The sequence below is a fragment of the Pseudophryne corroboree genome, chromosome 6, assembly GCF_028390025.1.
Source record: "Pseudophryne corroboree isolate aPseCor3 chromosome 6, aPseCor3.hap2, whole genome shotgun sequence".
NCBI lineage: Eukaryota > Metazoa > Chordata > Amphibia > Anura > Myobatrachidae > Pseudophryne > Pseudophryne corroboree.
In genome coordinates, this window is record NC_086449.1 from 355,581,270 (window position 1) to 355,607,364 (window position 26,095).

Sequence of the window (26,095 nt, forward strand, 5' to 3'; positions counted from 1 at the left end):
TGACCTCATGGACTTTATTTTAAAACATAATTATTTCAAGTTCTTAGATCGCTTTTATCTCCAGATTTGTGGAACCACAAACCTTTTTATGGGCCACTGGGAAAATGAATATATCTATACCAACCACCCTTTTATAGCAAACATCATTTTTTACAAAATATATATTGATGACATTTTAATCATATGGGATTGTGACGAATCCAATTTTAAGGACTTTTTTACTTACATATCAGACAACACCCTGACCCTCAGTTTTACCTTCAACGACAGTACAGATCAGATAGAGTTTCAGGATCTAGTGCTAACACACTCAGGAAAAGATGTTATAACAAGGAATTTCATCAAAAAGGTTGATATGAATAGCTATGTACTCTACAAGAGCAACCATCTCAAACAATGGAAAGATAACATCCCTTTTTCGCAATTTAACAGGATCGCAAAAAATTGCAAACTAACCGAGGATCGTGACCAACAACTCACTATTTACAAAGAAAGATTTAAGGAGAAAGGTTTTCCCGAACATATTCTGGAAGAGGCAAACACAAAGACAAGAACACTGGAAAGGAAGCAAATCCTGAGGTACCAACCCAAAGACATGATGGAGGACAAAGTGAAGTTCATTACCACTTATAGCAGACATGACAATCTCATTAGAAAAATGTTAAAGACCCATTGGAACATTTTATTTATGGATCCTATCCTGAAGGACTATCTACCAAGGGAACCTCAGTTGGTATTTAGGAAATCACAAAACCTTAATGATCTTTTGTCACCAAGTTTGCTTAGGAATCACAAAACACCCACAACATCCATGCCAAGATGTGTGGGATGTTTTAAATGTGGCCGCTGTAACATCTGCAGATACCTTCATCCGAACAGGAAAACATTCCAGAATATGAATGGGAAGAAAGAATTTAGGATGACACGTTGCAGTTAATAAAATGTTTAATCAGTTATCTATCTCCTGGAATGTCCATGCAAACTAAGATATGTTGGGAAGACAAAGAGACCACTCAAACTTCGCATACAGGAACATATTAGAAACATCAAGAACAAGGTCCAAACTCATGCAGTCTCCTAACACTTTCTACTGCATCATAGGTCAGACCCGGACGAACTCACATTTAAAGATATAGAACTGGTCTCGCTGGACGAAAGAGGTGGGGACCTTTCCAACCTCCTATCTAGAAGGGAGATGTTTTGGATTTATGAACTAGGATCCCTGCATACAGATGGATTCAACGAAGGCTATGAGATAGCTCCTTTTCTGTGAACGCAGGTGAACTCATTCGAAGTCATTGGCTCTCTATTCTTCCGTCTTCACTTTCTGATTCTCGATTCTTTCCCCGTGAATATAGTTTTTTTTTACTAGGGATCCACAAAAATGGGGACTATTCTTTTCAATGTCATCTTTATACCCTCCATCATCCTTACAGCCTTACCACACAGGACATGCCCAAAACTGTTCGATCTTGGCAGCCAAGCAGTGTCAGGCCTGGTCAGTACTGAGTTAGGAGACTACCCAGGAAGACTGGGTGCTGTAATTGAAATGGAATAAATGGAATAGGGGTACACTTTTGGAACCTATACATAAAGTCTCTTCTACTGCCACATATATATATATATATATATATATATATATATTGTTTTCACATAATTCACTAGGATCACCTTCTCAGTTCAGATATTTTGCCCTAATGGGCATAATCCTTTCATCTCGCTTTACCTGCATTTACTAACATATATGATTATGTTCAATTATTTAATTTTTCGTTAAGGTCTGTATTTCAGACTATTAGTATAATGTGGGTAACTAAACGTGTCTGGCTATATGCAAAATTATTACCCTTAAACATTGGGTCCAGTTCTGTAATAATTACTGTGGAAAGCTGATACCTGAGAACCGAACCCTACCAGACTTCTCTACCTGAGCCCGGATCCGAGCCCGGCTCGGGTTTTCCCGCCTAAATCGGAAACCAAAACGAAGCAAAACGTCATCATCCCGCTGTCGGATTCTCGTGGGTTTTGGATCCCATATAGGGAGCCACGTGTCCCCCCCATTTTCACTCCGGAATTGGAGAGTGTAGCGAGAGGACGTGTCTCCGTCCTCAGTGTCTGTGCGGGAGGGAAAGTGGGGTGGCGGTTCTAGTGCTGTCTTGTGCTGCTCAGTCCAGTGTAGTGTCTTATGCTGCATCAGTCCAGTCACGGTGGTGGTGTCCTCTGCTGCCATATATCCAGTGCTGCTGTATAAGTCCAGTCCAGTGGTGCTGTGTTGGCCTGCATCAGTCCAGAGGTGGTGTCTTGTGCTGCATCAGTCCAGTCACAGTGGTGGTGTCCTCTGCTGCCATATGTCCAGTGCTGCTGTATAAGTCCAGTGCAGTGGTGCTGTGTTGTGCTGCATCAGTCCAGAGGTGGTGTCTTGTGCTGCATCAGTCCAGTCACAGTGGTGGTGTCCTCTGCTGCCATATGTCCAGTGCTGCTGTATAAGTCCAGTCCAGTGATGCTGTGTTGTGCTGCATCAGTCCAGTGGTGGTGTCCCTGTGCTGCCGTTTAAGTCCAGTGGTACTGCCGTATAAGTGCAGTGATACTGCGGTATATGTCCAGTGGTACTGCCGTATAAATCCAGTGATACTGCCACATATGTCCAGTGATACTACCATATAATTCCAGTCTTACTGCCGTATATGTCCAGCGGTACTGCCGTAGAAATCCAGTCCAGTGATACTGCCGTATAAGTCAGTGATTCTGCCGTATAAATCCAATGATACTGCCGTATATGTCCAGTGGTACTGCCATATAATTCCAGTGATACTGCTGTATATGTCCAGTGGTACTGCCATATAAATTCAGTGGTACTGGCGTATAAATCCAGTCCAGTGATACTGCCGTATAAATCCAGTGATACTGCAGTATATGTCCAGTGGTACTGCCGTATAAATCCAGTGATACTGCCATATATGTCCAGTGGTACTGCCATATAATTCCAGTGATACTGCCGTATATGTCCAGTGGTACTGCCGTATAAATCCAGTCCAGTGGTACTGCCGTATAAATCCAGTCCAGTGGTACTGCCGTATAAGTCCAGCCCAGTTGTGCTGTCCTGTGCTGTATATTATTTACTCCAAATAAAGGGGTTATTAATATTTAATCCAAATCATTTTTACAGGGTTTGCCCTGTGTGGTGTAGAGGTGCACTCTCCTTTTCTATATTTTGTTATATAACTCCAGAAAAATAATGGAGAACAAAAATTTGGAGGATAAAATAGGGAAAGATCAAGAACCACTTCCTCCTACTGCTGCTGCTGCTGCTGCCGCTGCTGTTGTTGCTGCTGGGAGTCGATCGTCATCCCAGAGGGGAAGTCGGAAGACCACTTGTACTACTTCAACTAAGCAAATGACTGTCCAACAGTCCTTTGCGAGGAAAATTAAATATGACAGCAGTCATCCTGTTGCAAAGTGGATAACTGAGGCCTTGACAGCTATGTTGGTGTTAGATGTGCGTCCGGTATCCGCCAATAGTGCAGTGGGACTGCAGTGCCGACCCTAGATGGGACAGGTGTTTGTGCCGCACACTGAGTCGCTTAGCTTAGTCATACAGCTACCTCATTGCACCTCTTTTACTTCTTTGCATGATGTGCTGTTTGGGGACTATTTTTTTTAAGTGCCATCCTGTCTGCCACTGCAGTGCCACTCCTGGATGGACCATGTGTTTGTGCCGCACACTTGTGTCGCTTAGCTTAGCCATACAGCTACCTCATTGCACCTCATTTATTTCTTTGCATGAAGTGCTGTTTGGGAACTATTTTTATTTTAAGTGCCATCCTGTCTGCCACTGCAGTGCCACTTCTAAATGGGCCAGGTGTTTGTGCCGCCCACTTGTGTCGCTTAGCTTAGTCATACAGCCACCTCGGTGCAATGTTTTGGCCTAAAAACAATATTGTGAGGTGTTCAGAATAGACTGGAAATGAGTGGAAATGAATGTTACTGAGGTTAATAATACCGTAGGATCAATATTACCCCCAAATCCTGTGATTTTAGCTGCTTTTATGTTTTTAAAAAAAATCATCCAGATCCAAAACCAAAACATGAAAGGGTGGTTTTGGCAAAACCAATCCAGATCCAAAACACGAGTATGGAACCAGAACCAAAAGCAAAACACAAAACACGAAAAGTGCCCGGCGCACATCTCTAAATAATATATATATATATATATATATATATATATATATATGAGATAACCCAGAACCTAATACAGCTAGCCTTTTTTTTATTCTGCTGCTGGTAGGCTCTAATGTATAATAGGGGTGCAGGCTGGCTCCACACGCCATCCTCTTTGTTCCCTGCAGCCTGCACGCCCAGCCAGTGACTGAGCAGCAGGCTGCTGCTCAACAGATTATTGGACAGCTGAGCCGTCGCTCAGCTGTCCTTCCTCTACACTCTCACTGTGTGCGGCACCAGCCTTTTAATGCAGTGGGAAGCCAGGAGCCGCCGGTGGGACAGCCATAGCTCAGCTGCCCTGTGTGTGGAGCTGCCAAGCTGGCGACGGTGGCCCTTTTAAAAAGGGGGCCCGGGGAACTTACCCCTGGGGCCCCCCTCTAAATACGGCTCTGCCTGTCCTGCGATGAGGTGGTGCCAGCGCTGTGGCTGCGAAGTAGGAAGCTGGGAGCACTACTGCGGATGGCATGGTAAGAGATCCGATCTATGGTGGATCTGGCATGTGGAGGGTAGAATGGCTGGTGCTGCTGGGGGGATTGATATGTCCCATGGTAGCAGCTTCAGCGTGGGAGGTAGTATCGGCGGCTTGTTGGGCACAGCAGGGGGTAGGGAGCAGTTATAATGCTTGCGACTGCAACAGCAGCTCCCGCACAGGGATACTCTGCATCATACTTGCCTACCCTCCCTGAATTGCCTGGAGGCTCCCGAAAATCAAGTGGCCCTCCCGCCCCTCCGTAAAAGGTGGGCAAGCCTCCCGCTTTCCGCGCTGCCCCTCCACGACCCTCCTCGGCCGCCCGCAGCAGAGAACAAGGGGGCGGTCCGATGACACGATTCGCACTGAATCGCGTCATAGTAGCTCCGCCCCCCGCTATACAGTGCCTCTTTTCTCGGCATTGCATAATGGGGGCGGAGCCACAATGTCGCAATCTTGATGCCATGCCCCCTGGACTGTCCACTACCCTGTTCGCCACGCCCCGGAACACCAATCCTGCTGCCGGCCACGCCCCCATGCACCTACAACGCTGCCTCCTCCCGGAAGAGGGGGCAGCAAAGTAGGTAAGTATGCTCTGCATTCTCAGGGTGTGCGGGCAGCAGTGGCACTACCAGTGGGGATCGGTAGGAGATTTACCGCTAGGGAATATGGCCCTGCGCGGGACCCCTGGGACCTGCCGGGCCCTAAGCGGCTGCCTTTGTTGGCTAGCGGTAAATCCGCCACTGTCTACACGGTAGATGCTAGATCCAAGTGGCCTAAGGGCCCCTTTTACGCCAGGGGCAGGAGCCACGACACAAGGGGGAGGAGCAAGGTCAGCGGGATAGTTCCTCTACTATCCACGCCACCAACTATTACCTTTAGTAATCGAGTCCGAAGCGTGGCGAGCGAAGCGAGCCTGCGAGGGTACTTTTCGGGTACCCTGTTCGGCCGTAGCTCCTCCCCCTGGTGACTTGTCTCCTCCCCTAGTGACATCAGAAGGTCCCCTCTCCCACTCAGCTTTAGAACCAACCCTGTCTACACTAGATAGAACACAGGTTTTAAACCTAAGCCATATATTTTACATGACTAGAGGTCCAGCAGCCCATAAGCTTAGAGACAGGAGCTTCCCCAAGCACAGCAGTTAATAGACAACTTTTAATTACTGTAGCTGACCCAATTTGGCTTAAATAAGTGGGAACTGCATGCAAGAGAAATATTATCACATTTTCATTTATTTTTGCACTCACAAAAGGCATTAATCCATGTGACCTCATTATTTAAATAACAATTCATAGAAGCTCTGCACTCACTTAGCACTGTAGTCTATATAGAGACAGGAATATTATTTCCACACATTTCCAGCTTGTGTCAGCTAATTCCCAAGTGTCTATTAATTGCTATGCTTTTATGGATTCTCTATAGTTCACTAGAATAAAAATGTTTAAATTTGAGTCATTTGTAAGAAAATATGGTTTTAGCTAAGATTTACTAGTCTAAAATATGTTCTTCAGTATTAGTGTTAATTTTTCCATTTGGTATGTAAATATTTAGTTTTGTTTGTTTCTGCCTTTGGTTGCTAGTATACTACAGTGGTAGTAATGTCAGTTGCATATGGACGTGATCAGCTGGGTTAATAGGAGACAAAGGGCTGTAACACATGCGCCGGCTTCCGCCACCTGGCAAAATTCCGGACGGCTTTTTGACGCGGCCGTTCTGCTAAGACACATTGAGAGCAATGTGTCCTTTCACACGGCACGGCCCTGGCATGGCTGCCGGGTTGCAGCCGGAACTAACCACTGGAAGGTCTTTGGAGGCAGTGAACTGTGTGTCTGAAGGGGAGCTTTCACACACAAAGTTCTTTTTAGCCGCCGCCGCTGCTGCGCATGCGCACATCATTACACACGGCTCAAAGCCATTGTGTGTGAAAGACCCTCCCAGATGGCAAAAAGCCGGACAAAGTTTGTCCGGCTTTTAGCCATCCGGGGAAACCCGGAGCGCGCTTCTGTAGCTCTTTCTGCTTCACCTCTTAATGAGGCCAAGCAGGAAGCATTAGTACCGAGATGTATTAACATCTTACCCGCCGGAGTAAGGAGAGAAATCTCCCCCCTCCCCCCTCCAGCGATCCCTGCCAGACCCACAACACATCAGCCTAGTATCTTACACTCGTTGGGGCAAGTAGATAAAATTTCTTAGTGGTACTGTGTGTGGGGTGGCACTTGATATACCGGCTGTCAGGATCCCGGTGCACAGCATACCGGCGCCGGAATCCCGACCACCAGTATACCGACAACTAATCTCCCTCTTGGGGTGTCCACTACACCCCTGGAGGAAGAATAAATAGCGTGGCGCGCCACTGTGCCCACAGTGTGGTGAGCGCAGTGTGGCGAGCGCACACTTTTGCGCTCACACCGCTGCTGGCACTCCAGCGGTCGGGATCCTGGCGGCGGTATGCTGGGCGCCGGGATCCCAAGCACCGGCAATTCATACTACACCCCTATGTGTGCGTGCCAAAAAATGGTTGTGGCCACATGCCACATGGGGCGTGATCAATGAAAATGGGGGCGTGCAGTGCCAGATACACATATGCCCCCAGTGGTGTAGTGGCAGATACACATATGCCACCACAGTGCCAGATTTGTCCCCACAGTGCCAGATACAAATATGCCCCCAGAGTGCAAGATACACATATGCCCCCACGGTGCCAGATATGCCCCCACAGTGCCAGATAAAAATATGCCCCCACACTGCTGCTCCCCGCTGCTTACTGCTGCTGTGTGTGTGTCAGGAGAGGAGAGCACAGTGCACACCTCTCCTGCCCCTCAGTGCTCAGCTCAGTGGCGGCGTGTATCTCAAACCGGGGTGCCAATCTGGAGCTGCCGCTGCCGGTCCGCGAGCTCTGATTGGCACACAAACCAGCAGCTGGTTTAAGATTCTACATGCCACCGGACTGAGCAATGAGGGACAGGAAAGGCACGCACAGCGCTCTCCTCCCCTGACACACACAGCTGCAAGTAAGGTGGGCGGCCAGCGGTACTGCGTGCTGGCTTTCAATTTCTCACCGGTACGCATTACCGCCTCTTACCGCCATACTTGCAGCACTGCTTACACTCCACCTGGCCCCACTGCTCTTGCCAGAGATCTCACAACCATTGCGAGATCTCCTGTGTGCAAACAGTATGACTTTCTGTCCCAATATAATAGCACGGCAACGGCAAAATGGTTAGATGGTTGCAGAAAATGTAGAGAATTGTGATTTCTCTCTAAATTACCTGCTTCCATATATACTGATGTTCTCTGTTAGTGCAACATAGCACTGGTTATCGTACATTTGGCACTTACCACCCTTTTTTACATCTCCCCCTAAAATAGAAATCATACAATAGTGTAATCAGGCCCGGCGACAGGGGGGGTCAAAGGGGACACTCGTCCCGGGCCCCGTCATTGTGAGGGGCCCCAAGGTCCAGCGGCGGCAGCATGTAATCATAAATGTAAAATAATTATATAACTCACGGCATCTCGCAAGATGCAGGCCGCCCGAGCCCTGTGGTCACCCCTCAGTGCACTGCCCCTAGCCCCAAGTCAGCTGTCAGCCTGAGCCAGTCCCCGGCCGTGCCATGTGCAGTGCACTGACGTTGCACCACTAGTCACACAGCAGGACGCTGGTCCAGACCGCCCTCTCCTCTTCAAGTCCTCACCGCACTCCGCCCTGTGTCTCTGCTGTGTGTGAGGAGCCGGAGCGCCAAGCAGGAGCGGCACAGGACAGACTCGGACAGTACTGCAGGACTGGGACTGCTGGCAGATTGTCACTCGGAGGAGCTGGTTAATTAGCGGCACCAGCGGTTGTGTGCTGCTGGTAAGGATCTCTCCAACTCCAGCATGTTTGTGTATTTGGGTTTGGTTTGGGCTTTTGGGTTTGGGGCGGGCTGCGGACTGGCACATATGGATGTATCTGCGTGCATATTTATTGGCACATGCAGGGAGGGTTGTGTATGGGTCAGGGAGCAAGAGGGGGGGCCCGCAGAGATATCAGTGTAATGGGCCCCAAGATTTCTGTTGCCGGCCCTGAGTGTAATGCAGACAGGGCCGGCTCCGGGGTTTTGAGCGCCCCGGGCAGACGATGGGGGCGTGGCTTCATACAGGGGGCGTTGTCACTTACGCCCCCTGTACAGTAGTAGCGCCGATGAAAGATGTGCGGTGCGCGATGACGTCATCGCGCACCGCACAGCAAAGGTCCTCTCCACGAAGGGGAACTAGACGCTTCGTGTCTAGTTCCCTTCGTGGAGAGGACCTTTGCTGTGCAGTGCGCGATGACGTCATCGCGCACCGCACAGTAAACGTCCTCTCGACGAAGGGAAACTAGACGCTACGCGTCTAGTTACCTTCGCGGCGGGGGACAGCGGCGGCGGGCAGCGGGGGGCGCACGGCACATCAGCAGCGGATCTTGCCGTGGTGCGGCGCCCTCCGGAAGGCGGCGCCCCGGGCAAAAGTCCTGCTTGCCCGTGGCAAGATCCGCTCCTGAATGCAGAGAATGTTTGATGTAAATTCCCAGTCACTGGGCGACGAGGTGGAAATTACATTCTTCTTTTTATGTAGTCACTTTGTTGAGGGAACTGTCTATTCTGCACTTAAGTTTTCAAAGTGGAAGTGACCTAATTTAAATATGCAGCCATTAAGCCAAATAATACAGGTACAGTATGTGTGTTGCACCAATAATGACGACTTGTTATTTTCTATTAACAGAAATATCTGAGATCATTTGTTTCCCCCCCCCCCAGAATAAGGTATTTATTTTTGAACCTATATTCCACAAAGTTAGTCTAATGTGTAAGATCTCTGTTTTTAATTTACATATAGTGAGCAGAAATTGTTTTTTAATTTATAATATTGGTATCGTCCATAATTCAGGGCCGTAACTACGTGTGTGCCAAGGGGGCTTGGCACACAGCGCAGTTGCCCTGAGGGCGCAACGGCCAGCGGCATGTAATGAGTCAAATGTGTAAAATGGGGTCTCGTCTGCCGCAATGTGTAAAATGGGGTCTCGGCTGCCGCAATGTGTAAAATGGGGTCCCGGCTGCCGCAATGTGTAAAAAGGAGGCCTGGCTGCCGCAATGTGTAAAAAGGGGTCCTGGATGCCGCAATGTGTAAAAATGGGGACTGGCTGCCGCAATGTGTAAAAAGGGGGATTGGATGCCGCAATGTGTAAAAAGGGGGCCTGGCTGTCGCAATGTGTAAAAATGGGGACTGGCTGCCGCAATGTGTAAAAAGGGGGACTGGATGCCGCAATGTGTAAAAATGGGGACTGGCTGCCGTAATGTGTAAAAAGGGGGCCTGGATGCCGCAATGTGTAAAAAGGGGGACTGGCTGCCGCAATGTGTAAAAAGGGGGACTGGCTGCCGTAATGTGTAAAAAGGGGGCCTGGATGCCGCAATGTGTAAAAAGGGGGACTGGCTGCCGCAATGTGTAAAAAAGGGGACTGGCTGCCGTAATGTGTAAAAAGGGGGCCTGGATGCCACAATGTGTAAAAAGGTGGACTGGCTGCCGTAATGTGTAAAAAGGGGGCCTGGATGCCGCAATGTGTAAAATGGGGTCCTGGCTGCCGCAATGTGTAAAAAGGGGGCCTGGCTGCTGCAATGTGTAAAAAGGGGGACTGGCTGCCGCAATGTGTAAAAAGGGGGACTAGCTGCTGTAATGTGTAAAAAGGGGGACGCTGTCTATTGTAATGTATAAAAGGGGCTCTACCTGGTGTAGTGGCGCTACTGTGCAGCGTAATTTGAATAATGTAGACTACTGTGCACCGTAGTATGAATTGCTATTATTTTGTGGCCACGCCCCTTCCCCATTAAGCCACGCCCCTATAATGTTTTTGCGCGCCTACGGCGCGCACTGCCCCTACGGCGCGCACTGCCCATATCTTGCATTGGGAGGGGGGGGCGCCACTATCGTTTCTTGCACACAGCGCTAAAATGCCTAGTTACGGCACTGCGTCCATTGTTCTAAATACTTCACAATGACATCTGCTAATATAATTGTACATTGTAATCCAACTGGATGTTATAGTTATATTTTAGTGAATAATGACTTTTGTATAAGGATTTTGAATACCTTTTTTACATTTAAGTAAAAATCTTTATATTGCAGAAGAAGTGTGGCCTTTGACCTTGCTGCATGCATTTGTCACATGGGTATTGCAGTATTATTGGAGTCCAGTTGATGTGAATTTGCTGGATAATTCATCAATGATGATCCGCCTTCAAGTTATCTCTGTTAAGCTTACAATAAAGAAATGTTTAAGTACACACGTAACGCATGGTTTTTCAATTGTTGTTTCCAAACAAATCTAATCTACTACAATTTCATCGCCCTCTCAGAGTTTGTATTGAATGTGTTTATTTCATTCCAAGTTGTTCGCTAGTTGCCATTTTTCGCAACGGAGCGATTAGGTGGAAAATGCGCACGAACATGGTACGCAGCGCGCATGCGTTCAGTAATTTAACACAAAACTTTGGAGATTTGCACAAGCTGGAGCGACGTTTTTTCATCGCTCGAGTGATCGTAGTGTGATTGACAGGAAGTGGGTGTTTCTAGGAGGTAACTGGGCGTTTTTTTCAGGGAGTGTGCTAAAAAACACAGGCGTGCCAGGTAAAAACGCAGGAGTGGCTGGAGAAACGGGGGAGTGGCTGGCCAAACGCAGGGCGTGTTTGTGACGTCAAACCAGGAACTAAACGGACTGAGCTGATCGCAATCTAGGAGTAGGTCTGGAGCTACTCAGAAACTGCAAGGAATTATTTAGTAGCAATTCTGCTAATCTTTCGTTCGCTATTCTGCTAAGCTAAGATACACTCCCAGAGGGCGGCGGCCTAGCGTGTGCAATGCTGCTAAAAGCAGCTAGCGAGCGAACAACTCGGAATGAGGGCCTATATGGCATGGATTCATCAAGGGGAGCAGCATCTATACATAGCATATTATAGTGGACTACTGGTTTTTATTATCATTTATATTCTGAATATTTTATACATTTTCTATATAATTATACTGGCTGGTGTATATACATTGTGATTTATTGTATTAATAAACTGCCTGTTTATCTAGCGCTCAGTTTTTCCTTTATATTTGCTATATTATAGGGGCTGAGTATTCCCCAAACTGATAGCAGTTGGATCAACAGGTGTTTTAAAATATAGCTATCAGCGCCAGGTCTATTTCTTCTTTTTTTGTCAATTACCGTTACCAGTCTGCAGTACCTGTTACTCCATCACTACGCTAGTGTGCTTATCTCCCTCAGCCAGCATATTCCTGTATGCCCTATTTTCCTCTGTCTGCTATACCATTGTGCAATACCTATGCTTCCAGTGTTCTATCCCAAACATCAGCTGCGGAGGGTGCATATCCCTAGTGTATATTGAATATATTCCTCCCCTATTGTTTCCTATCATGTTACCTGTTCCACTTCCAGATGGTGTACCTGATTCTAGAGAACTGTCACCTACTCACTCCATATTGTAACAGACCTGCCCTGTGGCCCTAGCCCAGAGCCCAAAGACAGATCACAGACACTGACATTTTTCTTTCTTGTCGTACGGCATTGGTCTCCCCTCCTCTTCATCCAGCTTTATTGGCTGCCTATCCTCCTGAGATTCCAGTTCAAACTTCCACCATCTCACCTTTTTCCACATTCCTTCTCTGCTTCTCTTCTACCAACATCTCGCCTGTCCTTCATGGTCACTTGCTCTCATATTCACCTCCAATTCTTCAGACTAAGGGGTCTATTTACTAAGCCTTGGACGGAGATAAAGTCACTGGAGATAAAGTACCAGCCAATCGGCTCCTAACTGCTATGCCACAGGCTGTGTTTGAAAAATGTCAGTTAGGAGCCGATTGGCTGGTACTTTATCTCCAGCCAAGGCTTAGTAAATAGACCCCCAAGTCAGACTTTCTACCATTCTCCACAATTTTAAGCATGTCCTAAAGCCACAACTTTTCATTAAAGTTTACCAGCCCTCCTCATAACTTGGCACTCATCTTCTCTACCCATCTTCCATGTATCCTTCTTCGTTCACCCTCTAACTAATCACCCTTTCCTTTTACTATGCAAGCTCTCACAGGAAGGATGGGCTGCCAGTCTGTGTATGCTGGGACAATGCACCCATACAATTGGCATCGCTGATGTCACAAACAGCGATAGCGATTGTAGGTGGAAGTACAAATCCATACCCTCCAACATTTTACACATAAAAATCGGTACAAATGAGAAAGGGGCGTGGCCACGGGTAAAGGGGGCATGGTCATGCCCCTTTTCCTATACTGTCAATGGAAGTTTGGAGAGCCAAAAATCGGTACAGACCATAAAAAAAAGGTACTGTACCTATTAAAAAGGTACAGTTGGAGGGTATGCAGATCTCTAAACATCCTAGAAGGTGGTGGATTTGAGACCTTGGCTTATAACTGTGGTGACATACATTTGACATCTTCCAGGTGCACTTTATATGGCAAAGTAAATTCTTTCCTGCTTTTCAACCAATGTAATAAAAAAACTGCTAAAAGTGCAAATTTGACATTTCTAATAATGACAAACCACATGTCCTCCCACACTCTTTATTAATGTAAGACGTAAAACAATCAATCATTAATGAGAATAAAATCAATTTAGAATACAAGACAGTGACAGTTTACTTTCAAGCAAAATACTTCACTTTTCCCACTCTAAATTTCAAGCCAAACCTGCATAATTATTACTGCCTTTCTGAGGCTGTTCTGAATTCCAGAATATTTCCGCGCACTTGTGTATGTTTGTACATACTGTATGAGGCAGATTAGTAAGTGCACTCATACATAATGAAATGCAATGTGGAAGTCACAGCTTTTCAGTTTTATAAATGACGCCCATAATGTTTATGTTCTATTTGCTATATAGATGCAGATGCTACCAGGTTAGTACTTCCCGATTCCCAAAGCATTAATCAGTTACATAGATAAATCAGATACTACTGCATAGCCTGTAGTGCATAGCTAGGTTTACCACATTTGATTCCTGAGATTGGAAATAATTGGCAGTGTACAATTTTATAAACTGCAAGAAAATATATTGCTTTACAACAATATGTGTAACAGTAAAATTCTGTTTATGTTGTTTTTAGTGTTACATTTATTTGGAAGCGACGTAAGACTTCATAGGATTCTCTTCCCATTCAGGCAAAGTGGATACATTGGCTATGATTTTCTCCTCAATGGGCCACCCCCAGGCCTGGAAGTATGGGGCCAGGTTCTTATGAACAGCTTGAGAGAACTTCTCTGCCCATAGATTCATCTTATCCTTATTGTTATTGTTGACATTTGACAATGTCTGATATTCGGAGAAAAGGTGTTTGAAGGGATCCCAGCCAAAGGCCTCTTGTAACTGGAGGATATACAGTACATAAAAACATGAGTAAATTGTTATTTATAAATAGATACTTCACAATACAATTTGTATAAGATCCAAAATGAAATGGTATGCTTTTCCTCAGGCAGTCACGTGCTCAATTCCCTACCAGAATCCTCTGGCACCTTCTTTTCACTTGATCCCACAAATGAAGATGAAGTATCAACACTCTTCTCATCCTCCTACTACACTACCTCTCCTCTTGATCCTATACCCTCACAAATCAGTAAAGCTCTGTCTCCTGTGCTCATCCCAACCTTGACTATAATTTGTAATTTCTCTCTCTCTCTCTCTCTCTCTCTCTCTCTCTCTACTGGTATCTTTCTATCCCTGTTCAAGTGTAACCCCTCCCCTAATATTCTAACATGAGATTCTAGATTACTTCTCTAGGGGATGGTTGTTCAGTATCTGTGCCTCCACCCAAGCTAATTATTTGGGCTTGCCTTGGTAAGCCTACCTTTAGTAATGAATTAACTACAGGATTATCCTATCTGTGTCATAAAACATATATATGCGCACATTCATTTCAGTATAATATTATACCTGTTCTTCTGTTCGCATTTCAGGATCTCCGGATGAAATTTCAAAGCACATCAACATATGTGGTAAGTATAAATACATGCATTTATTTTTTTTCACAAAAGAGTATTTACGCCATACATTTCTTTCCTACATAGTAAGGCAATTTACATTTCAATCCTATCCCACTATATCCCTTTCTAGAGCCTATACAAGTTGTTTTTGCATGCAACACACAAAAAATTACCATAACATTAGAATAAGAGTGACCCGGGTACTCAAAAAATAGGTATAATGTCTGGGCCCTTAATTAGTGTATAATAAAGAAAGCCTTGCATAACAACCAAAGTTAAAGGGGTAGAAAACTCTCCACTTTCTGCTTAGTTAGATTCCCTTCTTTTCTTCTTTAGCAGAAAGTGCTCTGTACAGTGTAGTATATTAAATAAATCCACACCGAGACTTAGTCATAGGATGAATTGTATCTGTAGTATATTGTCCACTTCCTTAGTTGTGATAGAGTCTCCACATAAAGATATCAGGTAATGTCTATGAAACAGCATGCATGGAATATCCTGCCCTTTGCTACAATTGTGTCTCTTTTTCCTGAAGCTCTGTGTAGTCTGACAGCTAGTTTTTAGTAAATGTATCCATCTCAAATGTAGCTGCTGTAATGTTTCAATTAATTGCCACACTATAAGTGGATACCCTGTAACCGCATAAGTCCTGGCTGTTTCTTCTGCAAAGATCCCTTGCAATTTATGAGGCTGCTGAGACTACCTTTGTAACTTTATAACTGTATATATAGTAAGCAGTGCATTTATTCTTCAGTTTGGATATTAGTCTTTCCGCTTCACTCTCCTCTTAAGCACTTAAACTCTTCACACTGACCCGTAGCATACGTATAAATTATATACATATATTTATATTCACATACGGTCTGTACTCTCTGATCTATAAATGTCCCTTAGAAGTGATAACTGTCCAACTTCCGTTCTATGGCGGTTTTATATATATATATATATATATATATATATATATATATCTCTTTAATCAGCTTTTCACTGAATTTACTGTTACAAGGGCAGTTCCTTTTCTAGTGTGTTCTCAGGCTCTACTTTCGTACGTACAGTTACTGCTACTACCCCACTTTCTTTCCTGGGTCAAGGGACAGCAATTTTAGTATTTCAGTCCCAACTGTACTACATACTATAATAATCTATGGAACATCACACAACTAGCATTGTAGTGCTGGACGCTTGAGTCTTATAGAGGTTGCAATATATAGTGACCCATATGACTATAAACAGTTTGTCCAGTTTATGAAAATCTTTGCTTGCGAGAGGACAGGATTTAGTCAATGCCCCAGTTACTGCTTCTTCTATACACACACCAATGTAGGCACTCCTATTTCTTGTACTTTATACTGCAGCTATATATGAATTAAACTTCTGCAGTGTGATATCTTCCTTACAGAAGGAGTCTATATGATTTGCTGAGAAGTCTATTGTGAGTGCTTTGTCCCTCAGTGTGTCAATAATGCATTCGATTAATTATGCACTTACATTCCTCAGAAGCGCTGATCACGGGCAAACACTCCCCCGACTCCTCTCTTTATCTTGCTGACAGGATTTGATGAGGCTGAGGCATGCAGGTATGGGCGGCGCTTATCGTCTGCTTCTTAGGCTGACTGAAAGCGACTTGGTTCTGGCGTCCCTCCGTTGCTATGGAGCGATCACTCGGCCCCCAATGTCTTTCACCTGCGACCGCCCTCCTGGATGTCACAGCCACTCTGATATCAGCGGCGTCTCAGCACGGCACGTCTCCCGTCTCCGCCGGCGCCTGGGCGCAGAGTACAGGTACACCGGCTTTGCGGTCACTTCTGCCTCTGCTGCCTGCTCGCAGCACCTCTGCTCCGCCTGGCTAGCTCCGTCTGGCACCGCTCCCCCTGATCTCAACTGCCGCTGTACAGTTTACAGCCTTCAGCAGCGGTGAACATCAGGGTGCGGGCGCTAACGGAGGGATCTGCAGTCTGACAACCGCCAGTCAGGAGCTGTATTTATACCGCTCCAGACTCACGGCTCGTGCTCCCTCTTCCCGCCGAAGCCACGAGCTATCCCCCCCTAGTCAGCAGCACTGTAGCGCTCGTGGGGCGCTCGTGGCATTCCCGAGCTTTCTGTCACAGCTGTCAGTGCCTGACAGAATGCTCACCGACATCTGCTTCTAAACCCACTCAGCCTCTCCATCTCCACTTTCCCTACGCTATGCCACTGCAGTCTACATGTTAATCACCGGTACTCACATCACTTTTAACATATATATTCAATAAATAAACTACAAATATTTATCCACTCTAACTTTTTTTTATATACATCATTAACACTTTATATATGGTTACACTCTCCCCCTGGTGATCTAAACAACGTTATTTGGGTTAGATTACCACAAATATACACAATATTAGTTTATTCAATAACTATTTGTAAAATTCTCAAAATATGGCCAGGTGAGTATAGCATTGGGATGTATTATCCTGGGTATAATGCTAGGGATTCCTAATTCATCATAAGTAAGCATAGATGGGGGTTGACAGGTTCTTCTTGGTCTGTTTATAGTTTCTTGTTCTATGCTTATATCACTACAGGGAGAATAATGATCAAATCCCTCCCCTGAACCACTACTCTCCTTATCTTGAACAGCATTGTCATACTCTACAGGATCTATACAGGTAATTGTGTGGTCAGGCTCTGAAAAAGACTCAGGGAGCCCCCTGATGTCTCCTATATCAGTCACTTTCCTTCTTTCAACATATGGATCCTTATAATAACAGCCCTGACCTTCATCTTCTCCCTCATCATCACCATCATTGTTAGATCTTAATGAGTCAGTTAGCTTATTTGATGTTTCCTTCCCAAATGGTACCACCTTCTTTTTACTTTCAAGGTCTTCTAGGCGTACTTCTCTACCTATGGGAAGTAGATTTTGCCTATGATGAGTTAAAACTGCACCTTGTCCATTTTCAAGCTGAATTCTATACACAGGTAGGTCTTTAAACTTTTCTATCACTATATAGGGGTCCTCTCTCCATCGATTTGAAATTTTAAATTTCCTCGGAATCCCTAGTTGTCTTAACAATACTCGGTCCCCAGGACACAGAACCTGATCCCGCACACTTCTATCATAGCGAACCTTGTTCCTCTCCCCCAATCTATTGGCAGTTCGCTCAGCTAAAGCATAGGCATCCCCCAATTCTCTTCTCAGTCTTTCTACATACTTTAAATGAGAAACACAAGGGTCATTGCCTGCATTAGTTCCCATACATACATCTATTGGGAGCTTAGCCTCCCTCCCAAACATTAAATAGTAAGGTGAAAATCCAGTGGCCTCGTTTCGGGTACAATTGTACGCGTGTATTAGACGGTCAATATGCCTCTTCCAATGCTGCTTGTTTAAAGGATTCAGGGTCCCTAACATGTCTAACAAGGTTCTATTGAACCTCTCGGGTTGCGGGTCACCCTGAGGGTGATATGGAGTTGTCCTAGATTTGGAAATCCCACAGCTCAAACACATTTCCTTTATTAGTCGACTTTCAAAGTCTCTCCCTTGGTCCGTATGCAATCTATTCGGCAAACCATAATGGATAAAAAATTTATCCCATAAAGTATTTGCTACAGTGGTGGCCTTTTGATTTGGCGTCACATATGCCTGAGCATAACGAGTGAAGTGGTCTGTTACAATTAATATATTACACTTCTTTCCTTCTTCTACTTCAAGGGAGAGATAGTCCATACAGACCAAATCCATAGGCCCTTTGCTTTTAAAGGTCACCAAAGGAGCTACTCTGGATGGTAACGTTTTCCGTAATACACAGTTTCCGCAGTTTTGGCAGTATTCTTTTATTTCTTTTCCCATACCCGGCCAGTAAAATCTATCTGCTATAAGGTTTAATGTTTTCTCAAATCCCAAATGGCCATGATTATCGTGTAATGCGTGCATTATTAAAGCACAGTGTTTCTTAGGTAACACTAGCTGAAACTTCTTTCGCCCATCCACTTGTCTAATGCTGCGGTATAATATCCCTGCTTTTATAAGCAAATTACGTTTTTGTTTCCTCAACAGTCTGACTTCTAATAGAGATTCATGGGCAATTTCCGATTTTCTACTACCTGGAATTAAGTGTTGTATGCAGGGGTCCTGTTGTTGCTCTTTCCGAATTTGATAGCGTTTCAGTTTAGGCAAATCTTCAAGCTCTACATGACTAATCCAACAATATGATGGAGGCAGTGCGGTTGACTTCATTCCCAAAGCGCTAACTTGTTCACTTCCAGCTGATACTTTCAAACTCATTTTATGACACATTCCTTTGATCTCTCCCGCAGGTATCTCTATCCATTCTTCTTCTGTATTTTCCATCTGCTGGTTTGGAATTCTGGAAAGGGAGTCGGCGTCAATATTGCTCACACCTGGTCTGTATTTCAGTGTGAAATCATATAGCGCCAGGGCAGCCAACCACCGGTGACCCGTGGCATCCAGTTTGGCCGTTGTTTGTACATAGGTCAGAGGATTATTATCTGTTTGTACCTCAAATGTCACTCCATATAGATAATCATGGAATTTATCTATTACACTCCATTTCAAAGCCAAGAACTCTAATTTGTGAGCGGGGTACCGTTTTTCACTACTAGTTAGGCCTCGACTTATGAATGAAACAGGTTTCAATCCATCGGAATGTTTTTGATACAGAACACCCCCCAATCCTTCTAAAGAGGCATCAATATGAAGGACATAGGACAACCCAGGATCTACATAGGCTAATACAGGGGCATTAGTCAATTTTTGCTTTAACAAATTAAAGGCCATTTCACAGTCGGTAGTCCATCTTTCTCCAAATGGATCATTTACTTTATGCAAGGGACCTCCTTCACCCGACCGTTCTCGCCTCTTCTTCTTATTTGACGTTGGATATCCTCTTGTCAAATCGGTTAAAGGCCTAGCTATACTGGAATAATTTGGGACAAACCTGCGGTAGTACCCGCAAAAGCCTAGGAAAGACCTTAGTTCTTTTAACTTTGTTGGTCTAGGCCAATTCTTAACGGCCTCCACTTTTTCTGGGTCGGTGGAAACCCCACTTCTGCTTACAATGTGCCCTAAATATTTGACCGTTGATTGGCAGAGATGACATTTTTCCAGTGACAATTTCAAGCCCCCTTCCATCAATCTATCCAAAACTTTAAGAAGTCGTTTATTGTGTTCTTCCAGGGTAGCTCCAAAAACGATTATATCGTCTAGATATACAATGACTTCCCTATAGTTCATATCCCCTACAGTCCTTTCCATTGTTCTTTGAAAGGTAGCTGGGGCTCCTTTTACTCCTTGGGGCATGTTTAAAAATTCAAAGAAACCCAGCGGGCATATAAATGCAGTTTTTTCACGGTCTTCCGGCTTCATGGGGATTTGGTAATACCCATTCCTTAAATCTAACACAGAAAACCAAGAGCTCCCTTGGAGACAGTCCAAAGCTTCGTCTATCCTTGGTACTGTATACTGGTCTGTAACAGTTCTGTGATTCAATGTGCGATAGTCTACACACATTCGTATTTTTCCACTCTTTTTCCGCGCAATCACTATGGGGGAAGCGTAAGGACTTCTAGACTCGATTATAACTTGATTCTCAAGTAGTCCTTTAAGGTGTTGCCTTACGTCTTCAAAGTCTGCAGGAGCTATCCTGCGGGATCGTTCCCGGAAAGGAGTCTCATCCATTAATCTAATACTGTGCTCCACCCCATTAGCTGTCCCCAGATCCCATTCTCCCATAGAGAATACCTGTTTCTTAGATTCCAGCTCCTTAATTAAAGCAGATTTTTCCTCCAAAGAAATGTCACTCCCTTGGAAACATACATCAAATTTATTTTCTAAAACAATTATACTCTCAGCGGATTTAAGGCAACAAGTCCGTGCAGAAGACAGTTCCTCGTCTCCTTCGTACCATTCAGCCAGTAAAGGGTATATCCGGGTGTTAGTCCCTATAATCACGGGTGGTTCGTCCCTCCCTTCAGGAACTTCTGGACATATCAATGCAATAAGTGATGTCTGCATCCCTTCCTCTTCTCTTACCCTGTTGTTAATCTCAAGAGTCACTTGTACATACCCTAGATAAGGGTACTTTTCAACACTTAGACCCCATATTACTAGTCCGCTTAAGGGCTGGATGGGTACATCAGAAATGTTCTCATGGTACCAATTTTCAAATATGATAGAAACTTGGGATCCACTATCCACCAAGATCTTGCAGTGACGTCCATTTATATTAGCATTCAAAAGGGGAGCAGGTCCCAGCAATCCTTCTGGTAGACTTCCACTCCTCCAGGAATTCCCCATAGCACAGTGACTAACCTCTAGGGGGCCTGTGAGGGGCCCACAGACCGCCCCCGTCCGTTTCCCGACCCTGAACCTTCCGTATTCTGGTTACCTCCTGAAACACGGTCACTATTCCGATTCCAATTTCTATTCAAATGACATTCAAAGGCCCGATGTCCTATTCTCCCACATTTAAAACATCCTCTATTAAAGTTGTTACTCCCTCTACCTAATCCTCTTACGGGGCTGCTTTCGTTGGATATTTGCTGAGTATTCACAGCCTGTGCTGCAATGAATTTGTTAATTTTCTTACTTTGTTCGTCCATCAATTTTAATATTTTTTCTTCAAATGCATTGCTTTCCACTACAGGTTGTATTACCTTTACCTTCTTTACCGTTTTCTCTCTCATTTCTATTAATACCTCTTCTTGTTTGACTTCTTTTAACAGTTCGTTAAAAGTAGGAAAAGGTTCTTTAATTCCTAAACATCTTAATTTCTGAGCTACTGAGTCGGTGGTCAATGCACCCCGCAGTAACTGTTTCATTCTGCTTCTGTCCACATCTTCCCTTACTATACCCCCTTTATCCACTATCTTATATAGTAACTTGTCTAACCTAATCAAAAATGCACTCAGCTTTTCAGTTGGTTCCTGAAATGTATGGTGTAACCTAGAGGTGAGATCTCCCACATCCTCAAGGGTGCCATATGCATAATCTAATGCCTCAAAGAATGTTTCTAAAGTAGCATTAGGATTACTACGTCTAGCAGCTTGTATAATTCCCATAGCCGGCCCTCTCAAGCTTTCTACTACCCTCTGTCTCTTTATCTTATCCGGACATTGCCATTCTTCCACTTGTTGTACCGCCGCTTCTTTCCAGGCCTCATATGTCTCCTCTCTGTTATGATTCCTGTACTCCAGACCGGAGAAGATCTTATGACAGGGATCTGAGTACAGGAAAATAAGCTGGTTGTGGGAGCTGGATAGCCTAGTAACCCCTGGCGCCCTAACTCCGTTGTCTCGCCCGTGTTATCAGAAATCCCCTGCGAGACTATGGTTGCTTGAGCCCATGGCAGCCGCGTTCGAAGGGCGGATTATGTCTGCCCAACCCCGATGCCCCCGCAGGTCTTAATGGGAGACAAGGGGAAGTCCGAGACAGGGTGATAACAAGGGGCCCTCTGACTAAGCAACCAGGCCAGGGGTTACAAGCTAACTAACTAAATCAAAAGGTATGTGCGGACTAGCCGCCAGGGAAAAGGACAACCAAAGATCCACTGATCCGACACTCCTATCCGGCACCGCTGGACACCAGAGTGGATCTGTGGAAGCGGAATCCTCCGCAAAGCTCCAGAACACAATTAAACAAAATAATAAACAGAAGCGGACAAGCCGCAACACACGGCTGCGCCGCGACTCACGAACACCACCAGATGTTAAAGGTGCTCGGTCAGACTCCAGGAACAGATGGTAACTTCCGAGTACAGGATCTCTGAGAACAGGAACAACCGAATAGACCGGGACTGGGAATTCTCTGCAGCAGACACAGGCAAACAGGAAGCTATCACCGGCGTCTGTAAGCAGTCCTGAGGGTGCCTTTATTCAGGCACCCTCCAATCAAGATCCAGACAGGACAATCAACATAGAAATGCCGTGCAGCTTGCATGCTGCACGGCCAGCACATAATTAGGGTAATGAGAATAGACCCAGCAACGGGGAACGCGGCTGAACGTGGCGTCCCCGTTGCTAAGGTCAGAGCGGCTCCGTGCGCCCGGCGTCTTAGCGTTGCCAGGGAGCCGGCGGCTGAACGCGCACGGCGTCCCTGGTTGCTAGGCGCCGGGCCGCACGGCCGAGCGGACCCCGGCGCCTAACACTCTCCTGATGGTACAGGTAGAATCCCGGAAAAAATCCGTAACCGCCTATAACTCCCTTCATAATGCCACCTTTCTAACTGAGTGACCACTCTATCCATTATGACCTCAAACTGTCCACCAGTGGCATTGGTACCAGTATCCTGAGCGTCACCCCCTTCACCACCACTATTCCTCTCATCTCTATTATGGTTGTCTAGAGAGGGCACTGATATATGTGCACTAGTTGCTTCTTCTCCATCCCCCCATATGTTAGGCCACATCACATTCCACCTCCTACCCGTCTTTTCATCAGCTACCACTATCAATGGTATTACATCAGTCTCCAGCTCATTTTCTGTTTCTATCAGTACTGCTATTACTCTTCCCAATCCTCCCATCCATTTATCTACAACCCTTGGCCTAATTATTCCATATAACCTGGCTAACCTTTCTACTATCTCCGCATCAGAGAATTCTGAAAAATTCCCTCCCACACTTAAACATTTCTTGGGATCTTTTTTCTTCCTTTGACACCAAGCACTAATATCTTCCCCAGTAAATTTTTCCATTGTTTTATCCTGAATATATTCGTCTCGGCCAAGTGCCTCCAAATGTAACCCCTCCCCTAATATTCTAACATGAGATTCTAGATTACTTCTCTAGGGGATGGTTGTTCAGTATCTGTGCCTCCACCCAAGCTAATTATTTGGGCTTGCCTGGGTAAACCTACCTTTAGTAATGAATTAACTACAGGATTATCCTATCTGTGTCATAAAACATATATATGCGCACATTCATTTCAGTATAATATTATACCTGTTCTTCTGTTCGCATTTCAGGATCTCCGGATGAAATTTCAAAGCACATCAACATATGTGGTAAGTATAAATACATGCATTTATTTTTTTTCACAAAAGAGTATTTACGCCATACATTTCTTTCCTACATAGTAAGGCAATTTACATTTCAATCCTATCCCACTATATCCCTTTCTAGAGCCTATACAAGTTGTTTTTGCATGCAACACACAAAAAATTACCATAACATTAGAATAAGAGTGACCCGGGTACTCAAAAAATAGGTATAATGTCTGGGCCCTTAATTAGTGTATAATAAAGAAAGCCTTGCATAACAACCAAAGTTAAAGGGGTAGAAAACTCTCCACTTTCTGCTTAGTTAGATTCCCTTCTTTTCTTCTTTAGCAGAAAGTGCTCTGTACAGTGTAGTATATTAAATAAATCCACACCGAGACTTAGTCATAGGATGAATTGTATCTGTAGTATATTGTCCACTTCCTTAGTTGTGATAGAGTCTCCACATAAAGATATCAGGTAATGTCTATGAAACAGCATGCATGGAATATCCTGCCCTTTGCTACAATTGTGTCTCTTTTTCCTGAAGCTCTGTGTAGTCTGACAGCTAGTTTTTAGTAAATGTATCCATCTCAAATGTAGCTGCTGTAATGTTTCAATTAATTGCCACACTATAAGTGGATACCCTGTAACCGCATAAGTCCTGGCTGTTTCTTCTGCAAAGATCCCTTGCAATTTATGAGGCTGCTGAGACTACCTTTGTAACTTTATAACTGTATATATAGTAAGCAGTGCATTTATTCTTCAGTTTGGATATTAGTCTTTCCGCTTCACTCTCCTCTTAAGCACTTAAACTCTTCACACTGACCCGTAGCATACGTATAAATTATATACATATATTTATATTCACATACGGTCTGTACTCTCTGATCTATAAATGTCCCTTAGAAGTGATAACTGTCCAACTTCCGTTCTATGGCGGTTTTATATATATATATATATATATATATCTTTAATCAGCTTTTCACTGAATTTACTGTTACAAGGGCAGTTCCTTTTCTAGTGTGTTCTCAGGCTCTACTTTCGTACGTACAGTTACTGCTACTACCCCACTTTCTTTCCTGGGTCAAGGGACAGCAATTTTAGTATTTCAGTCCCAACTGTACTACATACTATAATAATCTATGGAACATCACACAACTAGCATTGTAGTGCTGGACGCTTGAGTCTTATAGAGGTTGCAATATATAGTGACCCATATGACTATAAACAGTTTGTCCAGTTTATGAAAATCTTTGCTTGCGAGAGGACAGGATTTAGTCAATGCCCCAGTTACTGCTTCTTCTATACACACACCAATGTAGGCACTCCTATTTCTTGTACTTTATACTGCAGCTATATATGAATTAAACTTCTGCAGTGTGATATCTTCCTTACAGAAGGAGTCTATATGATTTGCTGAGAAGTCTATTGTGAGTGCTTTGTCCCTCAGTGTGTCAATAATGCATTCGATTAATTATGCACTTACATTCCTCAGAAGCGCTGATCACGGGCAAACACTCCCCCGACTCCTCTCTTTATCTTGCTGACAGGATTTGATGAGGCTGAGGCATGCGGCTATGGGCGGCGCTTATCGTCTGCTTCTTAGGCTGACTGAAAGCGACTTGGTTCTGGCGTCCCTCCGTTGCTATGGAGCGATCACTCGGCCCCCAATGTCTTTCACCTGCGACCGCCCTCCTGGATGTCACAGCCACTCTGATATCAGCGGCGTCTCAGCACGGCACGTCTCCCGTCTCCGCCGGCGCCTGGGCGCAGAGTACAGGTACACCGGCTTTGCGGTCACTTCTGCCTCTGCTGCCCGCTCGCAGCACCTCTGCTCCGCCTGGCTAGCTCCGTCTGGCACCGCTCCCCCTGATCTCAACTGCCGCTGTACAGTTTACAGCCTTCAGCAGCGGTGAACATCAGGGTGCGGGCGCTAACGGAGGGATCTGCAGTCTGACAACCGCCAGTCAGGAGCTGTATTTATACCGCTCCAGACTCACGGCTCGTGCTCCCTCTTCCCGCCGAAGCCACGAGCTATCCCCCCCATGTCAGCAGCACTGTAGCGCTCGTGGGGCGCTCGTGGCATTCCAGAGCTTTCTGTCACAGCTGTCAGTGCCTGACAGAATGCTCACCGACATCTGCTTCTAAACCCACTCAGCCTCTCCATCTCCACTTTCCCTACGCTATGCCACTGCAGTCTACATGTTAATCACCGGTACTCACATCACTTTTAACATATATATTCAATAAATAAACTACAAATATTTATCCACTCTAACTTTTTTTTTATATACATCATTAACACTTTATATATGGTTACACAAGCATGCAGTGATTGCTCCAATTCTGAATAAACACAATTCTGACCCTAACTCTCTCACTAACTACTGTCCCATTGCTTTGCTCCCATGCCC

At 45.0% G+C, this 26,095-nt stretch overlaps 1 protein-coding gene across 3 annotated transcripts in view; it reads right to left on the bottom strand.

The window, feature by feature from the left end:
• Positions 1–13,273: 13,273 nt before the first annotated feature.
• Positions 13,274–26,095, bottom strand: part of LOC134932303 (TRPM8 channel-associated factor homolog) — an 82,861-nt gene continuing 70,039 nt past the window's right edge. For all 3 annotated transcript variants that reach the window (XM_063926617.1, XM_063926616.1, XM_063926618.1), the window contains exon 8: positions 13,274–14,081. In XM_063926617.1, coding sequence (XP_063782687.1) covers positions 13,830–14,081 — 252 coding nt within the window. In that variant the 3' untranslated portion in view covers positions 13,274–13,829. The remainder of the gene's footprint in view (positions 14,082–26,095) is intronic.